Raw genomic sequence first — 27212 nt, forward strand, 5'->3', positions numbered from 1 at the left:
TAGGTCAGGACAAGCTTTCTAAATTCACTAGAAAATCAGAAAGCTCGACTTACCAACATCTGGGGCCAGCCAGTTAGCGTTGAGCCATAGAGCTACTCTTTCAAATGAGACGATCAACTTAATAAGAATCCAAGGCTTTGTTTCAATAGATGTTCAAAGAGTGTTAGGTCAGGACAAGCTTTCTAAATTCACTTGAAAATCAGAAAGCTCGACTTACCAACATCTGGGGCCAGCCAGTTAGCGTTGAGCCATAGAGCTACTCTTTCAAATGAGACGATCAACTTAATAAGAATCCAAGGCTTTGTTTTAATAGATGTTCAAAGAGTGTTATGTCAGGGAAAGCTTTCTAAATTCACTAGAAAATCAGAAAGCTCGACTTACCAACATCTGGGGCCAGCCAGTTAGCGTTGAGCCATAGAGCTACTCTTTCAAATGAGACGATCAACTTAGTAAGAATCCAAGGCTTTGTTTAATGGATGTTCAAAGAGTGTTAGGTCAGGACAAGCTTTCTAAATTCACTAGAAAATCAGAAAGCTCGACTTACCAACATCTGGGGCCAGCCATTTTGCGTTGAGCCATAGAGCTACTCTTTCAAATGAGACGATCAACTTAATAAGAATCCAAGGCTTTGTTTTAATAGATGTTCAAAGAGTGTTAGGTCAGGACAAGCTTTCTAAATTCACTAGAAAATCCGAAAGCTCGACTTACCAACATCTGGGGCCAGCCAGTTAACGTTGAGCCATATAGCTACTCTTTCAAATGAGACGATCAACTTAATAAGAATCCAAGGCTTCGTTTTAACAGATGTTCAAAGAGTGTTGTCGTCACCGAAGGCAACTACAGTGTCCTCGCCTATTAACGGATATATATATATATATATATATATATATATATATATATATATATATATATATATATATATATATATATATATATATATATATATATATATATATATATATATATATATATATTTGTGGGTATGGAAAGATTCTGGACGACTTAGATGGCAAGAAACTATTAATTTCTGGATCATACTTTTATGAAAAGTACCTTTTCTGGGTATTTTCATAAAAAAACGAACGAAACTGCGCCCCCCCCCCCCAAATTTGAAATATTTTTTGTCCTCCCCTCCCCCCTAACTTTTGGGAATTGACGCCACTGAGCATCACAAATTTAGAAGGAAATCGAAAAGTTCAACGTATTAACCTCACCTATTAATAAACGTATAGACCTCACCTATTAATAAAGATATATATTCGTGGGCATGGAAAGATTCTGGGTGACTTAGATGGCAAGAAACTATTAGTTTCTAGATTGTACTTTTATGAAAAATATCTTTTCTGGGTATTTTCATAAAAAAAAACCTGCCCTCTCCCCGAAATTTGTCCCTCCTCCCCTCTAACTTTTGGGAATTGATGCCACTGAGCCTGAAAAATTTAGTAGGAAATTGAAAATTTCAACTTATCACCGCCTAGGACCGGGCAGCTCCCTTTGAGCCATAGGATTACTCTTTCAAATACGAAAATAATTTGAATGAAGATTGTGAAATTATGTAGAATTAAATTGTTCATGACTATCCGTAGAACGTGTAGTATCTTTTCATTATTATTAGTGCCTCTGCTTTGCCCAAACAAACCCAAGCTTTGTTTTGCTTTGTTTTGTACCTTCAATAAAGTAATAATCTGAAAAGTCTGAATAATCTGTACCTTCAAAGTATAGTAATACATTTTTATTACTATTGCCTTATCATTCTTTTCCCTTTTTTCTGTTCTCTTCCTTTACGTATTCTTTGTCTATTTTTTCATTAATTTCCTTTCCCTTTCAAAATTTCTTTTGGAAACCTAATAAAGGCTCCTGAAAGTTGCTTCAATTATGCACAAAAAAAAGAAACCAACCTAAAAGCTTTCTTGGAACTTTAACTGTGCCTTTCTTTTCTAAAAATCTTATTATTATCCTTTTTGTTTAATATTTGAATCTTTCGCTTTCTTTTATTTCCTTTCGTTTTTTTGTTTCTGGGGAACTGACTTAAAGCTCTAGAATTTTATTTCTGTTGTGCAAATTAGAAGAGGTTGAAATTCGAAGGAAGGTGGAAGTAAATCAAATTGGAAGTACGTAATTTATTTCAATGCCATAACTTTATAATGAATAAAATATCTAATGCATAACCGTGAATATTTTTGGTTGTAAACCCTTCTGGATGAAATAAATTTGGGTTGATTTAAGCTTTGTCAAATTTTGCTACCTACACATATTTTTTTTTTAAGTTGAAGTTTTTCCCACCGTTGGGATTAATCCAGATGAGTTTTTAATTCCATCTCTTACTCTGAAACGATCTTCTAAAGCTCTGCGTTGTTTTGGTTTCAAAAATAAGTTAATCTAAGCGGACGTTTTAGGTAATCGTAAGTTTCAAGGGGGCAATTGTTAACTTTTGGCTGTGATTCCTGCATCGCACAACACTTTTTGTATGTACCTGTAAGGTGAATAGTGAAATAAAATACACAAACATTGCTGACTAATTGTCTGTGTAGCGCAGGTACAGATCTCTTGATTCTCTGCCCCTAGCCAGGACTGCAATGCGTGGAAGGAGGAAAATCGTCTGACTCTTCCTGCCCCCCCTTCAAATCTCTCCAGTTACCCATTTGGAAGTGGGTCGACTCTGGCTGGGCTTAAAGAGTCATAGTAAAATAAATAGTAAATCTAAGTGAAATAAACCAGGGTACTCGTTTTGATAACCTAGTAGTTTATTTTTTGTTTCAAGTTCGTAACATTTGCTTAATTGATTAATTGAGTGATCTAAGTTCCTCGAATGATCTTTGCTCTGAAACTGTAATTAAACTTAAAATGCGAACAGAAATGAAAAAGAAATCATATATAGGCGGGCATTTTGCATTTTTAAAAAGGTTTTTTTCTGTGAGGGTAGGCATATTGTCTTCAGATGCCTAACATAAAATAATGCAGTAATCGAAGTGAAAAAACAGTGAAGTTCCCATATTTGTTGTCGATATACTTCAGAAGAGCACTTTTTCAATAGCGACAATCAAAAGAAAAGGGCCAGATTATGAAAAATTCCGCTGTGGGATTTTGCCGTCCTCTCGGGGTCATGCTACCATATGAACTTTCCACCACAAATCTTGCTTTTAAAAAACATTGAATTGAAAAGTTCAACGCGCAACCACCTAAAAACGAAGTCGAAATGGTACAAACGTGCCTCATCAGGCAAGAGTGGACGGATACTTGTTTGGGGCTACCATAGAGCTAGTAAATAGAAAGAAGCCTTATGCTGCAAAATCTCGTTGTCAGATTCTGTCGTCACCTCGAGGTAACGCTACTATGACTTTTCCACTACAAATTTTTGCTTTAAAAGAGGCACTGCTTTGAAGGGTTCGGTACGCAACCTCGCAACCACCCTAAAACGAGCCGAATTGGGCTAGCATACTTTGTCTGGCAACAATGGACGGGTACGGCTCTGGCTCTAGTGCAAAGCTAGAAAAGGAAAGAGGTCTGGTACTAAAAAAATTCATCGTCAAATTTTGCCGCTCAGCTTTTGTAACACTAAATATTTTGAATGGAATATATATATATATATATATATATATATATTATAAATTAATTGCTTAGAAGGCATTGATTTATTGATTAAAAGGCATTCAATAGACCACAATAATCACAATTGGACAGTAGGTCCTGGTTGCAAAATATTACAAAAAGCTCTGTTAGGTCTGGTTAGATGGTCAAATGAATTTCTTGTAAAATAAATATAACAATTTACAACCCATGGAACTTTTTAAACTAGCAAAAAATACTGTTAGCTTGCAGTTACAGATAAATATTCTAGGAATTTTCTATCGGTGAAAGGACGAATTGCAGCTTATTAAACTCTAAAGATCAATAAGCAAACAATTAATTGTAATAGGTTTCAACAAGCACTATGAAAGCACTTCAATAATTGTAAATTTGTAATAGTGTATTCGGCAGTTTGTTTTGGGTACCAGACTAACTGTATATTAAACAGGAGGATGTATGAAAGTTGTTCAATTCTGCTTTCGAGGGCTATAATGAGAAAAAGGTTAAGATGGCTAGGGCGGGTTCTGCCAATGCAGGATGACAGATTACCAAAGGTTGTCCCTTTCATCCAACTGTCTAGGGCTAAACGAAAAGCAGTTCGTCCTCGTTTGGGGCGTCGTTAGGAAAGGTTTGAGGGAAATGGGAATTTGCCGTGTGGGAGGCTTTGAATAGATTGGGATGGAGCAGGAGCAGGCGTAGTCGTGTTGGCCTCAGGCAACTTTAGTAATAGTAGTATCACATGCTGCATATAAATGCCCTGAAGTCTACTCATGTAAAATTAGCATTCAACGTCAAATATAACTATAATGATAGGGAAATGCGATAGCTTTTAATTTTTTTATTCGGACTGTAAAAAGTGAAAAAAGTACGTCTATTATAAAAAATCTTCGAATATTTTAGCTTCACATCCAGCCAAGTTTTTCAAGGGGAAAAAGGAAAAGACTAGAATAACCACAAGACATGCTAAATTATGACGTAAAAAGATGCAAAAAGGTGTACAAAGCAGAGAAACATTTTATAAATTTTCTATCGTCAAACAGAAAAATCAAATAGATTCTGGACTTTATTCATCCTAATACTGGAATAGTATACAGCCAAAAAAGAAAAATACTAGTGAAAAATAGCCCTCTGTATTGTAAGTTTCAGCATTCGCCAAAATCGGACAATTTTTATCACCAACATTCGTCACAAATTAAAATATCATCAAGTTAAAGTGATTGATTGTTTATTTAATAGTCGTTTTAGATATTAGTAAAACTCATTTATACCGTTTATGCCGTTGTTCAAAATACCGTTCACACCGTCGTTTATATCATTGTTCCAGACGGAATAAATTGTCATTTATACCGTTGTCCAAAATTTAATTGCTTGTTCAGTTTTCGCTGCTGTAAAATTAGTTTCAGCCGTAGTTTCAGGCTGCACGTATTTACTCCCAAACTGATCCAATTAAAATTATTGGAATCCAAAAAGCAATTTAATACCCTAGTTAAGGCTATATTAGTATGCCAAACATAGGCTAGTTAAAGGAAATGCACGCTAATATACCTATTCACATACTTTTTGTGACTGATTTCTTTTTCAAGTGATAAAACATAAATTAATTAAAATTTATTAATTACTTTTGAAAATGAAAAATTAATTTCGAAGAGATTAAATATTTTAGGCGATGGAACATCTTCAGTCATTTATTCGTGACTGTGACAAGCGAACAGAACTGGCCAAAAAACGTTTAGCCGAAACACAGGAGGAGCTTTCGGCAGAAGTAGCCAACAAAGCCAATGCAGTTCATGAACTAGGTGAACAAATCGGTAAAAAATTGGCTAAGGCTGAGCAACTTGGTGCAGAAGGACATGTTGAAGAGTCTTATGGACTCATGGACGAAGTGAGTGTTCTCTTTCTGCCTTCATTATCATAAACATGTATTTTAATGTTAAAGATAATTAAATTTAATGTTAAAGGTAATTGTCTGCCGGTGCCCTTGAACCAAAAGCTCTAGAATTTTATTTCTGTTGTGCAAATTAGAAGAGGTGGAACTTAGAAGGAAGGTGGAAGTCAATAAAATCGGAGTAAAGCAAAATACTATTCTTATCTCCTGTCAATGGCCGTTGCGTCTTGAATATGGCAAGATTTGTTTCGTGAAAATCTATTCTGGTAAAAAAAATATGGACGAGGTCTATTATCTCATGGGGGAGGAATGCCCACTGGTATAACTTGATAACTCAATATCTGAGTCTTAGTTTTTGTTCTAAGAGGAGATAGTGACACTTCTCATTCTAAATTTACAAGAATTTTCATAAATATATCTTACCTGTGCATCACATAGATATACTTAAAATGAAATATCTAACGTTAAATACTTAATTCTAGAAATATGTTACTGTAGTGCCCATTTCGCCTTAGTTGCCACAAGATCGTTCCTCTTTTCTGTTTTTCTTGTTTTACTATTCGAGTTTTTTTTTTTTTTTTTTTTTTTTTTTTTTTTTGTATTTCGAAAGGTTTTTTTTTGCATTATATGTGCAGTGAAAACAGTAAATAGGAAGTTTTTGCCGAAATATATGCTTTGGTTTTGCTATTCACTGGCTGAAAATTATTCCCATAGTTGTTATGTCTTTTTGTTCATCCAATTGTTTAAATAATTTGTTGTAAATCTTATATTATTAAAAAAATAATAATTGTGTAACATATCTGCAATTTTTTTCTTGAAAATAACACTATACTTTTTTTCTGAAAATCGTCAATTTACCATTTTCTGGATGGAAAGAAAAAATCTAGATAGGCTTCTTAGTAGAATTCCACTGAGAAGAGAAACCCCTAAAGGTTGAAAGCCTTGAGCATAAGTAGGGGTATTGGAACTAACGTTTTATTGACAAAACAGTTGGTTTCGAGTTTTTGTGAAAGGCATTCCTGTTTATTAGCTATGAAGTAAGTGAGGGAGCTTCTTGGGAGGGTGTAAAGAGGGAGGTTTTGGATAGGTTGGGATGTAGGAGGAGCAAGCTTAGCTGTGTTGGCCTTAGGCGGCTTGGTCCTGAAGTGAAATGTTAACAGTAGTGGTATTAAGGCTTATATTCGCTTTCAAAGTTTTGGTATGTTATTTTTCCAGCTCTCCTATGATTTTACTGTCTCAGCGAAAGACAAAAATTTTGACATCACGCTGTATCTAAGACTCATTTCTGTACATCTACCGAATACCGAAAATTCGGTGTACAGGGTTTTTCAGATACAAAACAATTTAAAAATTCGTTAAAAATCATCAAAATCAGGAAATTTTCCCTATTCTGTAATCATGTTTAGATCCTACTCTGGGAAAAATCTTAAGTAATGCCATAATCCTGACTCGATGAATGGATAGAATTAATTCTAAAGAACCCAATAATACGAGTCAAATTGTAAATGAATGTTACTATCAACAAAGGTAAATAAAATAAATATACCTCTATCTTTTCCTTAGAAAATACATGTTGCCAAAGAACCCTGAAGATACACTGGACTAATCGAGTCTCGAACTTAGATAACGGCATAAACAACCAGCCTCAGTATTTGCCAAGTATATGGCAATGTCTAGGCCATTTACCGAGATTGGGGGATCTTAGAAGTCACAAGGCAATGTATATGATTGAGGAGGATGGGTCGTTCCAAAAACGTATTAGCCTAAACTTACGTGTCAGGTCTCATAACACGTTTCTGCAACCTGAGTAAAAAGACATACTGACATCAAGTTGTCCATGGCTTACAAGAGATTGATAAGCTGAAGCACCATTTTCGGGATTTATATGTTCTTTTTGAAATGTTTAAGTAAGTTTTGTAAGCAATCCTCTAATGGCGACATGCAAGATCGTTCCAAGGATAACTTACGCCACACATATCAGTGAGATCTCTGTCCTCTTAATACGTTGCTGCAACTCGAGTTGAAAGATATATTGGCGGCTGCAGGACACCGAGGGCGGAGACTCCTTTTCGATGCCATAGGTTCTTCTGGAGGCACAGAGACTATAAGGTAATATCTATTAGGCACTTTTGGCAAAACGGATACTTTTGTCATCGGCTTAGTCTTAAAAAAGAATCGCTGACGAGAATAAATGCAATTAATACTTATCGCGATTTTTATCTTTGTGGTTTTGCGGGATAATTGGGCTTCTTTTCCACTTGTTTCTTCCCTTCTAGTCACGAGGCAACGTACATGATTGAGGAGGATGGGTCATTCCAAAAACATATTAGTCTATACTTAGGTGTCAGATCTCATTACACGTTTCTGCAACCTGAGTGAAAAGATTTTCATGGTTTCCTTTCTGTTCGTTTACAAAGAATAAAAATATCTGGCTGAATTTTTCAACCATTGCTTAGTAGATGCGGTGTACCCCAAGGTCTATTTTAAGCCCTTTATCATTTTGATTTGTGTCAATGAGCTTTCTTCTTCTCTTCGGCCACAAGAGATTGATAAGCTGAAGAGCCATTTTCAGGATTTAAATGTTCGTTTTGAAATATTTAAGTAAGATTTGTAAGCAACCCTCTAGTGGCGACATGAAAGATCGTTCCAAGAATACTTTACGCCACACATATCAGTGAGATCTCTGTCCTCTTAATACGTTGCTGCAACTCGAGTTGAAAGATACATTGGTGGCTGCAGAATATTGAGAACACTGGAGACTCCTTTTCGATGCCATAGGTTCCTCAGGAGGCACAGGGGTTATAAGGTAATATCTATTTAACCTTTTTGGCAAAACGGATTCACTTATCATCGGCTTGACGTTAAAAAAGAATCACCGACTAGAGTATTTGCAAAAGAATAAATGAAATTAATATTTATCGTGTTTTTTTATCTTTGTTATTTTGCGGGATAACTGGACTTCTTTTTCATTTGTTCTTCACTTCTCACTTTCAATATTTTTGCTTTAATCACGTTTACTGCTTCCTAATGGTCAAATGATAGCAATAGCCAAATCTTCAGTCGTCCTGAAAGAAGTGTTTATTCATTACCTTAAATTGCAGCTTGGCGAAGTCTAAGGATTTTCCTTGTGAAGCTCCAGAGTTGATGATCAATAAGTTGTTTCCATTAGAGAAGGAAAATTGAACAGCATCATCATAATACACTCTAAGATTACTGTCTTTCTTTATTTTTTATTTTTTACTCCGCTATTTACATTTTCCTATTATTGGGTTAAAAATAAAATGTATAATACAGAATACGAAATGAAACAAGGAAATGAATTTGAAAGTTCTTTATGTTCTTCAGCGATTATTTCGCTAGTCAATACAAAGATTCATTGCTAAAAAAAGGAAATGCTTTTTTTTTGAAAAAAACAGTTGAAAATAACTGTTCCTTGTCTTTAATAGGTAGAACAACTTCGGCGAAAGAAAATTGAAGCTGAGAACGACTACAGGAATTCAATGCCGGCAAGTACCTATCAGCAACAGAAGCTTCGAGTGTGTGAGGTCTGTTCAGCATATCTTGGTATTCATGATAATGACAGACGTCTTGCTGATCATTTTGGGGGTAAACTCCATCTTGGCTTTATTCTAATCAGAGAAAAGTTAATTGAACTCGAGGTAATTTTTGTCTTTTTCTTTAAATGCATGTTGAATTAAACGGTCTATTTTTAAAAGGTTATAAATGAATATCTCGATACTGGCTTATAACTTTTTTTCAGCGTCAAATAAAATGATTTTACTTTGTATATTTTGGGAAGTGTCTGTTATATCTAGCCAGTCACTAACTGAAATCAATCCCTTGCTACGATACAACGAGTAACGGTTTTTTTGGAGTACCTTTAAAAAATGTTTTGCCTAACGCCTAAACGCAAGGGAGTATTTCTCGTTTTAGACATTATCTACAGTAATTAGGTTCCAGAAAGTGACGAATTTTCTGACGAGGATTAAGAAATTGACGGATTTTGTTTACAGTATGGTAAACCCATTTTTATCTCATGGCTGAAAGATCAAGTAGAAAATTCTGTGTTTTTTTTTTGGGGGGGGGGGATTGTTGGGGAAGTTTTGTTGCTGGTAGGGGAGAAACTGATTTGTCTTTGGCCCTCGCGGAAGAATATACGCTGTATTTTTTTTCTTGTATCTGTCGTCTGACTTGTTAAAAGGAAAATTGGTATTATTTGTCTATTTTTTCTTTATATATTTATTTTCCTATTTATTATATATTATTTATCTATTGTATAACAGTAATCACTCAGTAAACTGTAATTATGAAGGTTGTCAGTGCCTAAACAAGGTGTGACTGATTATCAGCTCCAATCGGTGCTTGAAACGTAATTAAGTAAAAAAAAAAAAGTTTCCTCAAGTGTTATTAAAGAACGACATTAAAACTTAAAACGAAAAGAAATTATTGTGTTGGAGGATCGTCCCCTCTTCAACCCCTCGTTATTTGCGCTAAAGTTTTATTGTGCTTTAAAAACGCTTATTATTGGGTTTTTAAGACCTGCGCAATGCTTCAGCAGTCGTTCTTAAAGAATTAGGACAAAAGGTCAAACTTTAGCGTAAAAGTTGGGGGTTAAAGAGAGGGGCAGCTCCCCTGACCTACAGAATAATTTTCGTTCATTTTAAGTTTTAATTTCGCTCTGTACTAACACGAGAAAACTTCTCGTAATTAATTTTTTTCGTTTTTCATAGTATATCCAGGGTAACCCTAAGTACGAGGAGCGCTACCATCCCTAAAACCTGACTCTTTAAATCAAAATTTAACTTGCACAGCAATTCTCTTTAAATCAAAATTTAGCTTGCACAGCAATTCTTCTAGACAAAGATCTCATTTAGTGTATGTTTTTTTTTTTTTTTTTCGACATTAAGCGTAGTTATCCAAATTTAACTATTGTCTGCTCAAACCTGTCTTTCTTGTGGTGTTCTTTTGTTCACGCATTCAACACTAATTCAAAATTATTTTAAAAATGACAATTTTTTATTTGTTTTTGTTTTTGTCGATTGACACTATAACCTCAATTCAGAACGACCGACTGAAAAAAATGCATTTTTACTTTCTTCTAAGATGTCCTTTTTTATGCAAGTTTATTTCTGATGGGAATTTTCCGTGGTGTCGTGAATGAAGTCTCTCCCGATTTTATAGGGCCATAGGTTCGATACGATTACCCCCGGAAAAAAACCGAATTTTCTGAAAGTTGTTTCCTATCTAGAGTTTAATTTAGAACGATCAACTGAGAAAAATTCTTTTGTACTTTCTCCTAAGTTATCCTGATTTGTCCAAATTTATTTTTGATAGGAATTTCGTGTGATGTTATTAATGGACCCTCTCCCAATATTGTTGGACTATAGCTTCGATACTTTGATTCAATATACAGTTCTCATACAGACTCTCACTAACTCGAAATTCTCTGGGCCAGGAGGTTTCTTCTATTTACATCGTCTAGTTTGAGTTAGGCATAGTTTGAAATATAGAGGTCATTCTACATGAAAGTTGACTTAAAAAGGTAACGAGTTATAGAGGTAAACCAAATGAAAATTCGAATTAAAGAGGTACCAAATTTCTAAATTTGTTACTTGCAACCACTCCAAAGTTAAGACTAACCTCATTACAATTAATATGAAATTAAGTTATTCACTGTATCAATGAAAAATACTCACCTCATGCATAATGAGAAAAAATTGTACAAACACACTGATTAGCACAGTCCATATATTAACCTCATTGTGTATAAAAGTCTGTAATCTACTTTTCCTTAATACTGTTGGTAACATGTGTGTCAAAGATCTTTTCGATTGAAATAAGCAATAAAAAACATTTTCCGTACTTTATTTTTATTTATTTATTTATGTATTAGAAAAATACCAAAATTAGGAACTACAGCTGTGGCTCCTACAGATGAATATCGTTTTCGCCGTCAGTAGGGGCATCTTAATCGATGGTTAGAGATTCTACAATTTCTTTATCAATTAACATACCGGTTATTGCTACCTCCTTGTCTACAAATGTAAATTCTTCAAATGTTGGTGTCTTGTCTAATGACAGCTGTTTCGTCACCTCTACTCAGCATCGTCACTTCCTTCTACTCAGTATCGATGCTAAGGTTTGTAGTTCCACTTCTAGTTGTTTTTCCACTTGTGGCCCATTTTCTGTTTCAGCTTTGTTTTTCTGGCAGTTTGAATCCACACGACTTAAAGCAGATTGCTATTGTTTTGTTTGTTATGTTGCCCCAACATTTATTGGCAAATCGCCTTGCCTCTATGAGGTTGAATCCACACGACTTTAAGCAGTTGGCTATCGTTATGCTCCTTATGTTGCCCCAACATTTATTGGCAAATCGCCTTGCCTCTATGAGGTTGAATCCACACGACTTTAAGCAGTTGGCTATCGTTATGCTCCTTATGTTGCCCCAACATTTATTGGCAAATCGCCTTGCCTCTATGAGGTTGAATCCACACGACTTTAAGCAGTTGGCTATCGTTATGCTCCTTATGTTGCCCCAACATTTGTTGGCAAATCGCCTTGCCTCTATGAGGTTGAATTCACACGACTTTAAGCAGTTGGCTATCGCTATGCTCCTTATGTTGCCCCAACATTTATTGGCAAATCGCCTTGCCTCTATGAGGTTGAATCCACACGACTTTAAGCAGTTGGCTATTGTTATGCTCCTTATGTTGCCCCAACATTTGTTGGCAAATCGCCTTGCCTCGATGTGGTTGAATTCACGCGATTTACAGTTGTTGGCTATTGTTTTGCTCGTTAGGTTGCCCCAACATTTCTTGGCAAATCGCCTTGTCTCTATGAGGTTAATCATGCGCGCCTTTCCGTCTGCAATATCAGAAAAATAGATTTTTTGACCACTTCAGATTTGTAGTGTACCTTGAAGTTTTTTTTTATTATTCCTGGATCTAGTGACTGTAATTAAGATGTTGTACGTAAAAATTTCTTTTAACTCATTTTTAGAGAATGAATGGGAATGTTTGCGTGCAATCGTCCACGAAGAACAGAATTTGGCGTTTCTCTTTGCCAATAGTTTTATCTAATTAAGTCAACCATGAAGAAAACGCCTCATTATTCATCCACGTCCTTTTATTTGACGTGGATTCAACATGCAGAGACAGAACTCCCTTAAAGCATCTAGGATTTTTTTGCCCCTCCGATAATGAAGAGTTTTTGCTTGATTGACCCCGTCGTATTAGTTGCTAGTAAAACTACAACCCTTTCTGTGCAGTGTTTGCCATCGTGACATTTTTCATCTTTAATTGATCGGTTTTATCAGGGAGGTACTTGATAGACAAAGCTGTTTCATCAGCGTTAAAATATTTTTTGGATGATGTTCCTTCAAAATATTCTTGAACTAGCCCTTCCACACACAAACATCACTTTCCACAGACGCACTCTCAGCACAAGCTTTCTTAAACGTAATGCTGTGCTTCTTTTAAAATTCTCGAGCCAACTGTTACTGCTCTTAAATTATCATGTCCTAGAGATTTGACGAAGTTGTATTTTTTTTTTCTGTATCAGATTACGATTTGTGCAATCACCAATAATGGATTCACTCACCTCTAACATTTAATTTTGACTAGCTAAAAATATTAATCTTGATTTGCGTAGGCCTGGATTACAATACAACTCACTTGAAAATTCCATCCTTACTGGAAATCCCTCACCCACAACATTTCTTTCGGTAGATTCAGCCTGAAAAATTCTTTTTAGCATACTTTCATTCGGAAAAGATTTTCGAATTAATTACTAATCGTTTTTTCGGTTGGGCCCCCAAGAAGAATTCTCTTTTCATGATATTGTTTAGACCATTTATTAATACACTCTTCAACATCAGGAAGCTCAACAGATTTGCTCCTCTTAAAATTAATATTACCATCAATGGCTCGCTTTTCGAGTTCTGTCTCTCTTTTTTCTTTTTAATAGTCGAAAATGTGCTACCTGGTGTACGTAGCAGCTGTGTCTTTCTTCTTTTGTGTCTCTTTATGCACTGCTTTAATTATCGCTAACTTTTCACCTACCGTCAATATTTTTACTTATCTGTTAGCACCCCTTTTCACTCTAATACTGTCACACAATCACCACACTATCGATGTAAACTATACGAATTTTGCAATAAAGTGTGACAATACTGTGACAACACTGACAGATCCTTCGGTCCAACCTGCACACCGGTGCTCCGACTTACAGAGGTCTGATGATCAAACTTCGAAATATAGAGGTAAAAACTGATCAATGGAGGTTAAATGGAAATTGAATTCGATTTATCTACTGAATTTCGAGTTAAAGTGGTTATTTTCAGGTCACTTCGACTTAGAGAGGTAAAATATAACCGCAAATAATTTCGAGTTGTGCGTGGTTTTTTCTTCGACTGTGACAGGTTTTTCCATAGGGTTGAAAGTGTGACAATACTGTGACAACACTGACAGATCCTTCGGTCCAACCTGCACACCGGTGCTCCGACTTACAGAGGTCCGATGATAAAACTTCGAAATATAGAGGTAAAAACTGATCAATGGAGGTTAAATGGAAATTGAATTCGATTTATCTACTGAATTTCGAGTTACAGTGGTTATTTTCAGGTCACTTCGACTTAGAGAGGTAAAATATAACCGCAAATAATTTCGAGTTGTGCGTGGTTTTTTCTTCGACTGTGACAGGTTTTTCCATAGGGTTGAAAAGAATTCTAGATATCGAAGATTTTGAGTTGTTAAGAGTCGACTGTATTTTGCGTGTTCATAATCAGCAGGAACAATGGATTTTGCTGTTTCATACAGCAACGACATTTGTTGTTAAAAATTAACTTTAAATTATTTAAATTTTTTAAAATTAATTAAAATTTAAAATTATATATGATATTATTTAAAATTATTAAAAATGTCGCTACTACTCCCTCCATTAACTGCTGTTGTTTACACAAGTTTAATAATCGTAAAACGATGTTTCGATGATGAAATTCATCCCTAAAATTACGTGCCCATCGAATATTCATTAGTGGAGTATGTTGAAAATATCAAAATCATTTGTAGGCCATTTTTGAACTAGCTTGTTTTAGACGGATGTTCTCCATGGATGTCAGCTGGGTGGAGACAACTCATGGGAAGCAAGAAGGCATTAAACTGTATTCAAATTGAAAATGAGAAATGTTAGTATTGGAACTCAGTGAAAACAATGATTCTGTTAGGACTTGCCCCTCCCTCCAAGAGATTTCCTGGTGACGCTCATTATAACTCAATTTACCTCCTTTGTGTCGGTATACATCTGAATGCAATCTTCTATGTGACATAAAAAAGATTATCGCAATCCCCAGCACCGATTTTGATAGTGAGCACTCTCAGTGATGATTATTTAGAGGTCAATACGGGGCCGTGGATAAGTATTATAGAGAGCAAAAATTCAAGAAGAGCTTTGGCTTTTCCAAGCTTGAAATCGACCAATAGTGCCAATTCATGAGAATCTATGTTAGGGGTATTTTTTCTCTTTTAAAAATGGATATACAAGAAACAGAGTTTTTCGAAATGTGAGAAACGGACGCTTTGTCGATTTTTTATTCTGAAGATGTTTAAAGGGACTTTTTTTAAATTATAGACTGGGAACTGCTCCCTTCTCTCCAATCGAGCGCTCCAATGAAAACTAACTGTTTTTACACTTTTTTTTTAATTAGTCTTAAGGCTAGGGTAAAATAATCGGCATTTCAAAGACTAGTTTTCAAACTATATCTGAATGTAAGAAAAGGAAAACTTAAAAAAAAAAAAAAAAACAAACAAAAACGAAAACAGGTTTTCTCCAAGTTTTTGTTCTCAAAATCGTTTTATTTTGCATTATGGCCCAGCTGTTATAAACCACAAAGTTCAGCAAATTTTATATGTATACAAAATGGGGGTAATTATGCAGCAAGATTCTTCCTATGAAGGAAGCGCTGTAATAACAAAACAGAAGTATTATTTAGCTCCCCATTCAATACCCTTTCCAAATACGATCCCTTCTACCGTGATAACTGTGCTCTACCCCCTCCCTCCAAAAAATCGGGTTAGATATAGCTCTAGGGCAGTGGTTCTCAAACTGTGATACGTGTATCCCTTAGCGGTACACACAAATTTTTAGGGATACGTGGTTGTTATAATATATATGGTTTAGCTATATTTTACTTAGTACTGTTAACTGAGAAGGGTACCTAAAATGCTTTATGGGTAAAAAGGGGTACAGTGTCCAAATAACCACTGCCCTAAGATATATGTACAAAAAAAATGAGGAAGACGGGCTAATAGCGAAACTCCTACCTGGGATTCTGAAAATATGATTAAAAGAAATTTTTTGCATATCATAAGGTAAGAATGATTTGTTGACTATTATTTTCAGAAAGCGTGAAATGTAAAATATATTTGTCTTTCAGCAAGTGAGTTTGTCCAGCATTATTAGTATTTACCCGTTAAATTGCATATGAAATAAAGCAATTAAATTTTATTATTAGTTTTGCTGACTTTCTAAATTAAGGCCTCCTCAGAAGGAGACATCTTAATAAAATAAGAGTATTGCAATTACATTCCTTTTTTATGTTCTTTTCGAATAGCATAATTGTGTTTCTGACAATGCATCCCACTCGTCCCCTCTGATGTCCCCTTATTATATAGCCCTAGTAATGATTATTTTACATGCTACATAGAATTTCATTGTTTTGAGTCTTTTTAGCTTTGTAAATATCCTAGGTCAATTGACGGGGCTATCATGGGGGGAGGTGCATTATCAGAAACGTGAATATTATATTTAAAAAGTGTATAAAATAAGAAATCGAATGGTATTACTTTTATTAGGTCAGGACTGTTCCTAGGGTTGGTGGTGCCCGGGGCAAATCAATTACGACTCCATCCCTCTCGACTCAAGCATAAATAAAAATGCCCCAACTTCGATGTCAGGAACGCATTCCCGCCCCCCTTCTTGAACAGTCCCGATAAAGATTCTTCCTTCTGTTGAGCCCCTACTCTAGAATTTTGCCTAGTTTTAGTGGAATCTATCGCCCTAATATCATTTACCCCTGTAAAAAAGAAAACAGTACTTATCTGTTACAGCGCCTTTATTAAGTTTTTCATCCATTGATGCACTGTAGAACCGGTTTCTTCGTTATTTTCTTTCATCTTAGCGTGAAACAAGACAAAGAGAAGTGATAGAATAGATGGGAAATATATAATTTGGGCTATATATTTGCACGTTATGGGTGGGGTTAAAGTATTTGGACAGTGTGAATTTAGAAAACAATTGTTACATCATAATATGTAGAATAATTGTACCTAACATTATGCTTTACCCCCACACTCTCTAATATGCAAATAGACAGCCCAAATTCGTTTCTAAAGCATTGTTTTCGTCATATTTTGCGATATTTCATTAGGATCAGTCAGAGAAACAGGTTATACCTAGATGAAAAACTTAACATAGGCGCTATGACAGATACTACTACTACTACTACTACTAATAACTCACTGCAGCACCAAGCCGCCTGAGGCCAACACAGCTACGCACGCTCGTCCTCCAACCTAATCTATTTAAAGCCTCCCTCTTTACACCCTCCCAGGAAGTTCCCATTTCCTTTAAATCCTTATTTATGACATCCTCCCAACCCAGACAAGGACGACCTGCTTTCCGTGTAGCCCCAGACGGTTGGCCAAAAAGGACAATCTTCGGTAATCTGTCATCCTTCATCCGTAGAACGTGGCCTAGCCATCTCAACCTTTCTTTCATTATAGCCCCAGAAAGCGGGATTGAACCACACTTTTCGTACAACCTACTGTTTGAAATACGGTCAGTCAGCCGGGTACCCAGAACAATCCGTAGGCAATTTCTCTGGAAAACATCTAGTAAATTTTCATCTGCTTTTCGGAGTGTCCATGCTTCAGAGCCATATTTGACCACTGTCATCACTGTAGCTTCCAATATTCTAATCTTGGTTTGTAGGCTTATCTTTCTATTCTTCCAAACTTTTTTTAACTGTGAAAAAACACCCTGAGCTTTAGCTATTCTACTTTTAACATCTTCACTGCTCCCACCATCTTTACTAATAATACTACCAAGGTAACTGAAGCTCCCAACCTGATCAATCTTTTCGTTACCTAAGGTCACCTGTTCATCTTCACTTATTCCTAACCTTAGTGACTTAGTCTTCTTAACATTAATTTTCAAGCCTATTTTAGCACCCTGAACTCGTAAAACCTCTAAAAATTCATTCATTTTGCTCACACTTTCATCTAATATGCTTAAATCATCAGCATAATCTAAGTCCAGGAGCGTTCTTCCTCCCCATTTGATTCCATGGTCTCCAATTGCCTTTCCTGTGCTCCTTAAGACGAAGTCCATCAAAATGATCCATATAAAGGGGGATAGAACACAACCCTGCTTAACTCCTGATTTAATACAAAACCAGTTGCTAACCTCATTTCCTACCTTAACCGCAGCAGTATTATTCTCGTACATAGCGCAAATCACTTTAATGTATTTTCTGGTATACCATATTTAACGATAAGACCTTTGTTAACGCTGTTCTATCAACAGAATCGAAAGCTTGCTCATAATCGATAAAACTAAGGACCAAAGGTGTTTGACAACGAAGGGACTTCTCAATTATTAACCTAAGAGTGAAAACATGGTCGACACATCCTCTACCTTTTCTAAAACCGCATTGTTCTTCCCTTAAAACTTTGTCTACAGCATGTCTCAGTCTAAAAAGTATCATATTACTCAGTAATTTGCTACCTACAGAGACCAGACTAATGCCTCGATAATTCCGACATTCACTCTTGTCACCTTTCTTATACAGTGGTTTAATTAAGGTTTTCCTAAAATCATTGGGTACTTCCCCTTTTTCAAAAATCATGTTCATAATCTTCAGTAGCTTATTCCTAACCTCAGAGCCACCATATTTAAGGAACTCATTAATCATACTATCAGCACCTGGGGCCTTATTATTTTTTAATCCTTCTAGTACTGTCGCTAATTCTTCCTCACTAAACAAATCTTCCTTCACATCCAAGGTATCATAAACTTTTTCATTTTCATCTATATCTTTTCCTGCAACTGTATCTCGGTTTAGCACATTCTCAAAATGTTCCACCCATCTTTCTTTAACTTTTTCCTTATCACTAATTGTGACCCCATTTCTATCTTTAACTGGGACTAGTCCGGATCGGCTACTCCCTTTCAATTTATTAACATGCCAGTATAATATTTTACTATTATGCCATCTAGCCGCATCTTCCAGATCCTCAGCAATATTATCCATCGCCTCCATTTCACATCTCCTTAGTTCATATTTTAATGCTTTCTCCACTTTCTTTACATTCCTTTTGTTTTCATACGACCTATCGCTCAGATAATTAATCAGATAATATGACAGATAGGTTCCAAGAAAACTGTGTACTTCTCTTGTCCAGGTCATTAGCGGAAAAACAATACAAGCATGCGAAGTTCAGTTACGTAGAATGCTATACAAATAAAATTATTTCAGATAAGTCAGGATGGCCGAGTGGTCTAAGGCGCTGCGTTCAGGTCGCAGTCCGGTTCTCCGGGCGTGGGTTCGAATCCCACTTCTGACATTCTTTTTATTTTCAGAAATCTGTTGAGGAAAGACGAAAAAGAAGAGAAGAAGAAAGGCAAAAAGAGAGAGAAATAAGAGGTGATAGAAGAAGGTAATATTTTGTTTTTGCGTACCTCTTTTCAGAGATAAATAAAAAAAGCAAGTTTTTTTAACTGAAAGTAAGGAGCGAGATTAAAACTTAAAACGAACAGAAATTACCCCAATATGAAAGGGGCTGCTCCCTCCTCAACGCCTCGCTCTTTGCGCTAAAGTTAGACTCTTTCTCTCAATTCTACTTTTTAAAACAATAAAAACTATAGCGTAAAGAGTAGCGTCTATGACTTTTAGGGGGTGTTTTCTCCTATTTTGTAAAATAAGGCAAATTATCTCAGGCTCGTAACTTTTGATGGGTAAAACTAAACTTGATGAAACTTACATATTTAAAATCAGCATTAAAATGCGATTCTTTTGATGTAACTATTGGTATAAAAATTCTGTTTTTTAGAATTTTGATTACTATTGAGCCGGGTCGCTCCTTACTACAGTTCGTTACCATGAACTGTTTGGAAAATAGAAAACTTGTATTGTGTAAGTTAAAAATACATGCGAAATATGACTTAGTTTGTAAGATAAAAAGAGAAATTGCCATCTATCCATTTGGAAAAACTGATAAAAGTTACAGTGAAACATAAGAAATAGTTAATAATCTTAAAATGTGAATACTGAATTTTTGAAGGTGATGATTTACTTCAACCCTCTGCACAAAAATAAATACACTCAGGATAATAAAAAAAAGTTGTTTTTTTTACTCAGAGTAAAAACTTCAAAAAAATGGCGGTAGTAACGAAAATCACTCAAAGAAAAATCAACACATCTTAGCTACTCGAACTTCACAGTTCAGTGGAAATTCAACAATACTTCACAAAGGGAACGCTCAGATTATGTAAAAAAAAAAAAGAAAGGAAGACATTGGGGACGCACAAAAAGCGTTATATAGTCTGACCAGGGCAGTGGAAGTTCCGGTCTTTTTAGCCCCCGGGGCAAAATCTTGATTAATACCCACCCTTTTGTCTCCCAAAAGTTTTCTGGTCAAATTTTTACAAAATATTCGTTTATTAATAAAATTATTTTTAATTTACTAATTTATGTTTTAATTATTATTAATCTCTTCAACTATTTTAATTCTTATTATTTAGTTATTAACTGTGTCCTCTACTTTATTTTAATAAAAATAAAATTTCTGCGCGCGGACAAGTGCCCTTTTTAAGTGACCAAAAATATTGAAAGGCAACTACCCCCTTTTCACTCTCCTTTTTTTCCCCCAAAATCGTCCAATCAATATTTTGAAATAGCCATTTTGTTCAGCATAGTTGAAAGATCCAAAAGCAGTGCCTTTAGAGATAATTTGATCCCCCTCCCTCCGCACACAGCTTTTGGGGTAAGGTCTTTAATTTAGAAAATTTGCCCATTGTTTACGAATAATATTTGTTATTGGGAAGTTTGCATACATTTTTCAGGGGAGGGGCGTAAATTTTTTGCTCGGGGGGGTTCCACGGGAAGGGGAGTTTTGGGGACGGAGGAAATATTCAGGGGCAATTTAGCACTGGGAGAATTTCTATGCGAAATTATTTTTATTTGTTTTAGTCTCTCTTTGCCAACTCAATTTTACGTGTGGAGATGTTAAGAGTAATGGTCCAAGGTAAATTTTCACCGGGGTTGAAAAAGTCTAGAGGATTTTTCCGTGGGGAGTGGGGAATTTTTGCCTGGAGGTGAAGCCGGATTTCCTGGCAGTATTTAAAAAACCATCAAAAATTAAATGAAAAAGAAACAACAACAAGTTTCTCTGCTGAATGAAAGGAGCAACATTAAAACTTATAACGAACAAAAATTATTATGTGTGTGAAGAGGGATGCTTCCTCCTTAACACCTTGCTCTTTACGCTAAAGTGTGAATTTTGTTTAATTTTTTGATAATGACCCCTGAAACATAAGAGCCGTTTAATTAGAACAATAAGAATTTTTTTTTCAAGTACTATAAAATTTAGGGTGAATTTGCCTGGTGTTGAGGAGGGGGCATCCACTCCTGGTGTTGAGGAGGAAGCATCCAGGGATGCTTCCTCCTTAACACCTTGCTCTTTACGCTAAAGTGTGAATTTTGTTTAATTTTTTGATAATGACCCCTAAAACATAAGAGCCGTTTAATTAGAACAATAAGAACATTATTTTTTTTCAAGTGCTATAAAATTTAGGGTGAATTTGGCTGGTGTTGAGGAGTGGGCATCCCCTTTCACATATATAATAACTTTCGTTCGTCAAGTTTTAATGTTGCTCCTTATTTTCAGTTGGAAAAAACTTTATTGTCTTTTAAAATTAATTATAAGCATGAATTAACTGCACAATCGATGCTGATGTTGCAAAATCCATCCGCGTACATTCATGCAAAATCCATTGATGACGCATTTATGTTAAGAAAAAGGACTTCAGAGCGATTTGGCTATTGGACTAGCCTGGATGATATTCTGAAATCATGTTTTTATGTTTAAATTACAAACAGAATAACGTTTGCTAAGTGACACTCTAGATCTTTCGTGCTTCTAAAATCGTGACATGTCATCCAATAAAGTCAGACGTCCATAACCAAAACATGTCATCCAATAAAGTCAGACGTCCTAAATCATGACATGTCATCCAATAAAGTCAGACGTCCAAAATCATGGCATGTCATTCAGTTTCCAGCAATGAGCCAAATTATACTTTTTTGCTTTTGTTTTCAATTACAAATTCTGTGCATCAAAACTAACTTTGAAAGGAAGAAGACGAAATCTTGATTCAAGCGCTGTGAGATAAAACAATTACATAGGGAGGATAAAAAAAAATACTGGCCTTATAATTTGGCCAGTTTGAAGTTATGTGGTTGCACAAAAAATGATAACAAATCCTAACAAATGATAACAAACCCCTAAGAAATAAGTCTTTTAGTGATTTGCCTGGTTTCATCAATCAATACAATGGGCTGATTAACCATCAAATTTAATTACATTGAATTGCACTTGCTTGCGATATGGATGAATCAGAAGGCTAAGATGGTGAATCACCAACTACATTGGTAATTTACATTTATGGGTGGATGTTCCATGCGTTTTGTTTTTGACAACCGACAAGAAGCCCACAAATGATGAAAAGTAAATTTGAAAACAACGTGTAGATAAGTGATTAATATGAACAGTATAGTACTAATTATAGATGGCTCCCTCTCATCTCCCATTTTGTAGGCGGCAGTTACAGTGAGGATCAGAATTCAAAATTTAGGATAAAATTTTTTTGTAATTTAGTTGTGAATTGAAAGGAAACATTAACCAAATTATTGTTGTGGAATCATGCTGATTATGTTGCTCTTTTGGATCAAATGATAAAAAATTTTCCTAAGCATAACCACCTGCTCTCCATCTTAAAACGCCATATGTGCCCCACAATTGCTACGCTATTCAGCTGTGGGTATGATGCAGGACTTGTAAAGTGGGATAATCGAGCTGGATGGAAGAAGATTGTTGCAAAAAAGAGTAATCGAGTTTTCTTGCGCAGGAGGTTCTCACCCGATCAAGGTGGTTATTCCAAGAGAGGTCGTTGGAGAAATGAATCCCCAGTAGACGAAGCTCGTCGACTATCTTTACAGTTTCATTTTTGAAAATGAAACTGGGGTTTTCAACTGGTACCTTTGATTGGGTAATAAGAAGCTGCCTTGTTTTCGATGCATTAAAGTTGATCATCCATTTATCAGACCATTTTTCGATTTTATAAAGATCCATATGTAGGGAAAGAGAGGATTGTGTTTTGGTTCTTCGTGTTTTGGGATGATTGAGTGTGTCGTGATATTGTCGACAAAGTGATGCAGAGGGCTTGCAAGGTTGTCTCCCATGCTGTTTATATAGGTAAGGAAGAGTATAGGTCCCAAAACACTGCCTTAGGGAAGCCCCTGCTTCCTCTGAATATTCGCGGGAAATTAACAATTCGAGGACAATCCACAGTGAACGATCTGAAAGAAAGTTCTCAATCACTCTTAACAGACATCCACGAGCATCTTGTGCATGGAGTTTCTTTAGCAGGCCACGGTGTCATACTTGGTTGAAAGCATTGGCAATGTTGAATGACCCGCTCGCCAGAAGCTTCATCCACTCTTGATGCTGGCCGCTAGGCAGTCAAATGTTGAACGTTTCCTCCGGAACCCATATTAGTGATCACCTATGAAGTCATTTGATTCCAGGAGCTGTTGAAATGTTTTATTGGAGACTCTCTCATAGACTTTGCCAACGCAGGAGAGGAGGCTAATATGCCTATGGGAGCCCACGCTCGTTGTATTGACATCTGGCTTTAGGGAAGGTATAACATGGATTTCCATGGATGGGTGGATTTCCATGGTTGCAGGAAGATTCTGGAGCAGAAGCAGCAATACGATATGCTGACAATTTTTCAGGACAATGACAATTTCAATTTTTTTCACGAAAGTGTATTAATGTTTGTTTGTCTCTTCTTTTTATGGCACTTGGTATTAACCAAGTGATACATAGCAATCGCAAATTCTGTCGGTCCGGTTTTGCTACTTTAGGCATTTCCAGGTAAGCTAGGACGATGAAATTTGGCAGGCGTATCAGGGACCGGACCAGATTAAATTAGAAATAGTCGTTTTCCCGATTTGACCACCTGGAGAGGAGTGGGGGCCCGTTAATTCGGAAAAAAATAGAAAAATTGAAGTATTTTAAACTTACGAACGGTTGATCAAATCTTAGCGAAATTTGATGTTTGGAAGGATATCGTGTCTCAGAGCTGTTATTTTAAATCCCGGCCGGATCTGGTGACATTGGGGGGGGGGAGTTGGGAAGGGGAAACCTAAAATCTTGGAAAATACTTAGAGTGGAGGGATCAGGATGAAACTTGGTGGGAAAATGAGCACAAGTCCTAGATACATGATTGACATAACCGAAACGGATCCGCTGTCTTTGGGGTAGTTGGGGAGGGGGTTAATTCCGAAAAATTAGAAAAAATGAGGTATTTTTAACTTACGAAAGGGTGATCGGATCTCAGTAAAATTTTATTTTTAGAAGGATATCGTGTATCAAAGCTTTCATTTTAAATCCCGGCCGGATCTGGTGACATTGTGGGGAGTTTGGGGTGGGGGAACCTAAAATCATGGAAAACGCTTAGATTCGAGGGATCGGGATGAAACTTGGTGGTGAAAATAAGCAGAAGTCTTAGATACGTGATTTACTTAATTGGAACGGATCCGCTGTATTGGGGGGGGGGGGTAATTCTGAAAAATTAGAAAAAATGACGTATTTTTAACTTACGAAGCAGTGATCGGATCTTCATGAAACTTCATATTTAGAAGGACCTCGTGACTCAGATCTCTTATTTTAAATATCAACCGGATCCAGCGTCATTGGGGGGGGGGGCAGTTGGGGGGACCGGAAATCTAAGAAAATACTTAAAGCGGAGAGATCAGGATGAAACTGGATGGGAAGAATAAAAACCTGTCTAAGATACGTGACTGACATAACCGGACCCGATCTGCTCTCTTTGGTGGAGTTGGGGGGGGGTAATTTTGAAAATTGAGGTATTTGTAACTTACGAAAGGGTAACCAGATCTTAATGAAATTTAATATTTAGAAGGATCTTGTGCTTTAAAGCTCTAATTTTAAACTCCGACCAGATCCTGTGACATTGGGGGGAGTTGGTGGGGGAAACCGGAATTCTTGGAAAGTGTGAAAATTGGGGTATTTTTATCTTACGAATAGGTGATCGGATCTTAATGAAATGTGATATTTAGAAGGAATTCATGCCTCAGAGCTCTTGTTTCAAATCCCGACCAGATCTTTTCACATTGGGGGGGCAGTTGAAGGGGACATCTTGGAAAACACTTGGAGTGGAGGAATCGGGATGGAGTTTGGTGAATAGAATAAGCAAATGTCCTTGATACGTGATTGACGTAACCGTACTGGATTCGCTCTCTTTTGGGGAGTTGGGGGGAGGGGTTCAGTGATTTGGCGAGTTTGGTGCTTCTGGACGTGCCAGGACGATGAAAATTTGTAGGTGTGTCAGGGAGCTGAACAAATTGACTTGATAAAGTCGTTTTCCTAGATTCGACCATCTGGGGGGGGGGGCTAAAGGGAGAGGAAAAATTAGAAAAAATGAGGTATTTATAACTTACGAGTGGGTGATCGGATCTTAATGAATTTTGATATTTAGAAGGACATCGTGACTCAGAGCTCTTATTTTAAATCCTGACCGGCTTTAATCCTCTAATTTTCCTTTTAAATCAATCTATTGATTCTTAGAATTTTGTTAGAGCTCACACCATATGAGCTCTTAGCTCTTGTTTATTATTACATTGACATGATTTAACCAGGTAAGGATATCACTATTTGTCACACCTTTGAGTACAGAACAGCTGACGACGTATTTTTATGATATTTGACAATTATTCTTTTTGGCCAAGGTTGCTTCTTACTTGAACATTTCAAAGGAAAAAATTCAGTTGGAAGAAAAAGTTTCTCTAATTGAAGTTATGTAAAGATTTAATATGTTGTTTTCACAAATTTGTTGCCCAAGAACTTTTCGCCAAAAATAAATGAAGTACAATTTTCAGTCGAAGAAGCAATGTGGAAGGGATAGTGGAAAAAATTCTTGGCTTTGCCATGAAATATCCTTAAAAAGTGTTGTTTGCAGAATATCTAAACGGTTACACTGCAATTGTCACTATATGTGTCATCGTTAAAAAAAGGTAATGCTAAAACTACAAAAAAAGCAAATTTAAGCTGAATATTTATGTCAGGAAATAATTCTGTTTAAGTTGGTGACTGTAACAAAAGATATTAACTGATTTTCAACCCTGACATCACTTGACAATTTTTTACTTTATTGAAGAGCTTCCATTTTGCAATTTGTATTCCCTTTGATTCTTTGTATCATTAGTATAAAAAAAAACTTGCTTGTCGCATAAGTTCTGACTCTTAAGAACAGTTATCAAAGAACAATTTATTGCGAGGATAAGGGAATAGAAAATGAGTGTTTTTGCCACTGTTTTATTTTTTTCTAGGTAGTCAACCCTCTATTTCTCTTTCTCTTCAGGGGAAGGGGGTATTTTGTAGTTATTCCTATTCCCCAGATATTTGTATTTTTTAATTAGTGTCACTTTGAATGAAACTTTGTCAAAATAACAACCCTAGACACTACTCCATATCGATCCTCTTGCTGTCATGAAATTTTTTTTTTTTTTCAGTGAATATAGACACCCGTCACATAGAGAAACCAGAGAGGATAGGGACTATACACGTTCAAGAGATCGTGAATACGAAAGGGATCGAGACAGAGATTATCATTCGAGGGATCGACATGACAGACGGGAAAGGTCAAGATCACCCAGACATCGTAGTTATAGAAGGTGATTCAAGTGGCTAAATAATTTAAAGGGATTATGCTTTGTTGTTCAAAATGTATGATTTTATTTGACTTTCTGTAATGTATGGATTACACTGATTTTGTTACGATATAAATTGTCTTTTTGTAAAACAGAAAGATAGATGAACCTTTATTAATAATTATAAATATAACTCCAGATTCAAACAATTTGTGTTAACAAACTGATAGTCAGGAGTGACTTCTCCTAATAGTATATACTGTTAATAAATTGTGCTAAAACTACTGATAGTACTGGAATGTTAATAAATTGAGAGGGAGTAGTCATTCCGGACTACTGTACTGTCCTAATAGTACTGGCGTGTTTATAAATTGGGAGGGAGTAGTCAATGTGGACTAGTCCCAGTTAAAGATAGGAATGGAGATACAGTTCCAGGAAAAGATACAGATGAAAATAAAAAAGTTTGTGATACCTTGGATGTGAAGGAAGATTTATTTTGTGTGGAAGAATTAGTGGCAGTACTAAAAGGATTAAAAAGTAATAAGGCTTCAGGTTATGTGGCTTCATTTACTGAAGATTATGAATATGATTTTTGAAAAAGGGGAAGTACCTAATGACTTTAGGAAAACTTTATTTAAACCACTGTATAAGAATTTCATAAGAGTGAGTGCCGTAATTATCGAGGCATTAGTCTCTGTAGGTAGGAAATTACTTAGTAATATGATACTTTTTAGACTCAGGGATGCT

At 36.0% G+C, this 27212-nt stretch overlaps 1 protein-coding gene and 1 non-coding gene across 4 annotated transcripts in view; both read left to right on the forward strand.

Annotated features, from left to right (window-relative positions):
• Nucleotides 1-26601, forward strand: part of LOC136025908 (putative RNA-binding protein Luc7-like 2) — a 54969-nt gene extending 28368 nt beyond the window's left edge. For all 3 annotated transcript variants that reach the window (XM_065701969.1, XM_065701971.1, XM_065701970.1), the window contains exons 4-7: nucleotides 5231-5449; nucleotides 8899-9111; nucleotides 19091-19167; nucleotides 26328-26601. In XM_065701969.1, coding sequence (XP_065558041.1) covers nucleotides 5231-5449; nucleotides 8899-9111; nucleotides 19091-19167; nucleotides 26328-26493 — 675 coding nt within the window. In that variant the 3' untranslated portion in view covers nucleotides 26494-26601. The remainder of the gene's footprint in view (nucleotides 1-5230; nucleotides 5450-8898; nucleotides 9112-19090; nucleotides 19168-26327) is intronic.
• Trnal-cag (transfer RNA leucine (anticodon CAG)) lies at nucleotides 18991-19074 on the forward strand. The gene has a single exon. It is a non-coding gene; the product is annotated as a tRNA-Leu (tRNA).
• Nucleotides 26602-27212: the final 611 nt, after the last annotated feature.

The sequence above is a fragment of the Artemia franciscana genome, chromosome 4, assembly GCF_032884065.1.
Source record: "Artemia franciscana chromosome 4, ASM3288406v1, whole genome shotgun sequence".
Taxonomy (NCBI): Eukaryota; Metazoa; Arthropoda; class Branchiopoda; order Anostraca; family Artemiidae; genus Artemia; species Artemia franciscana.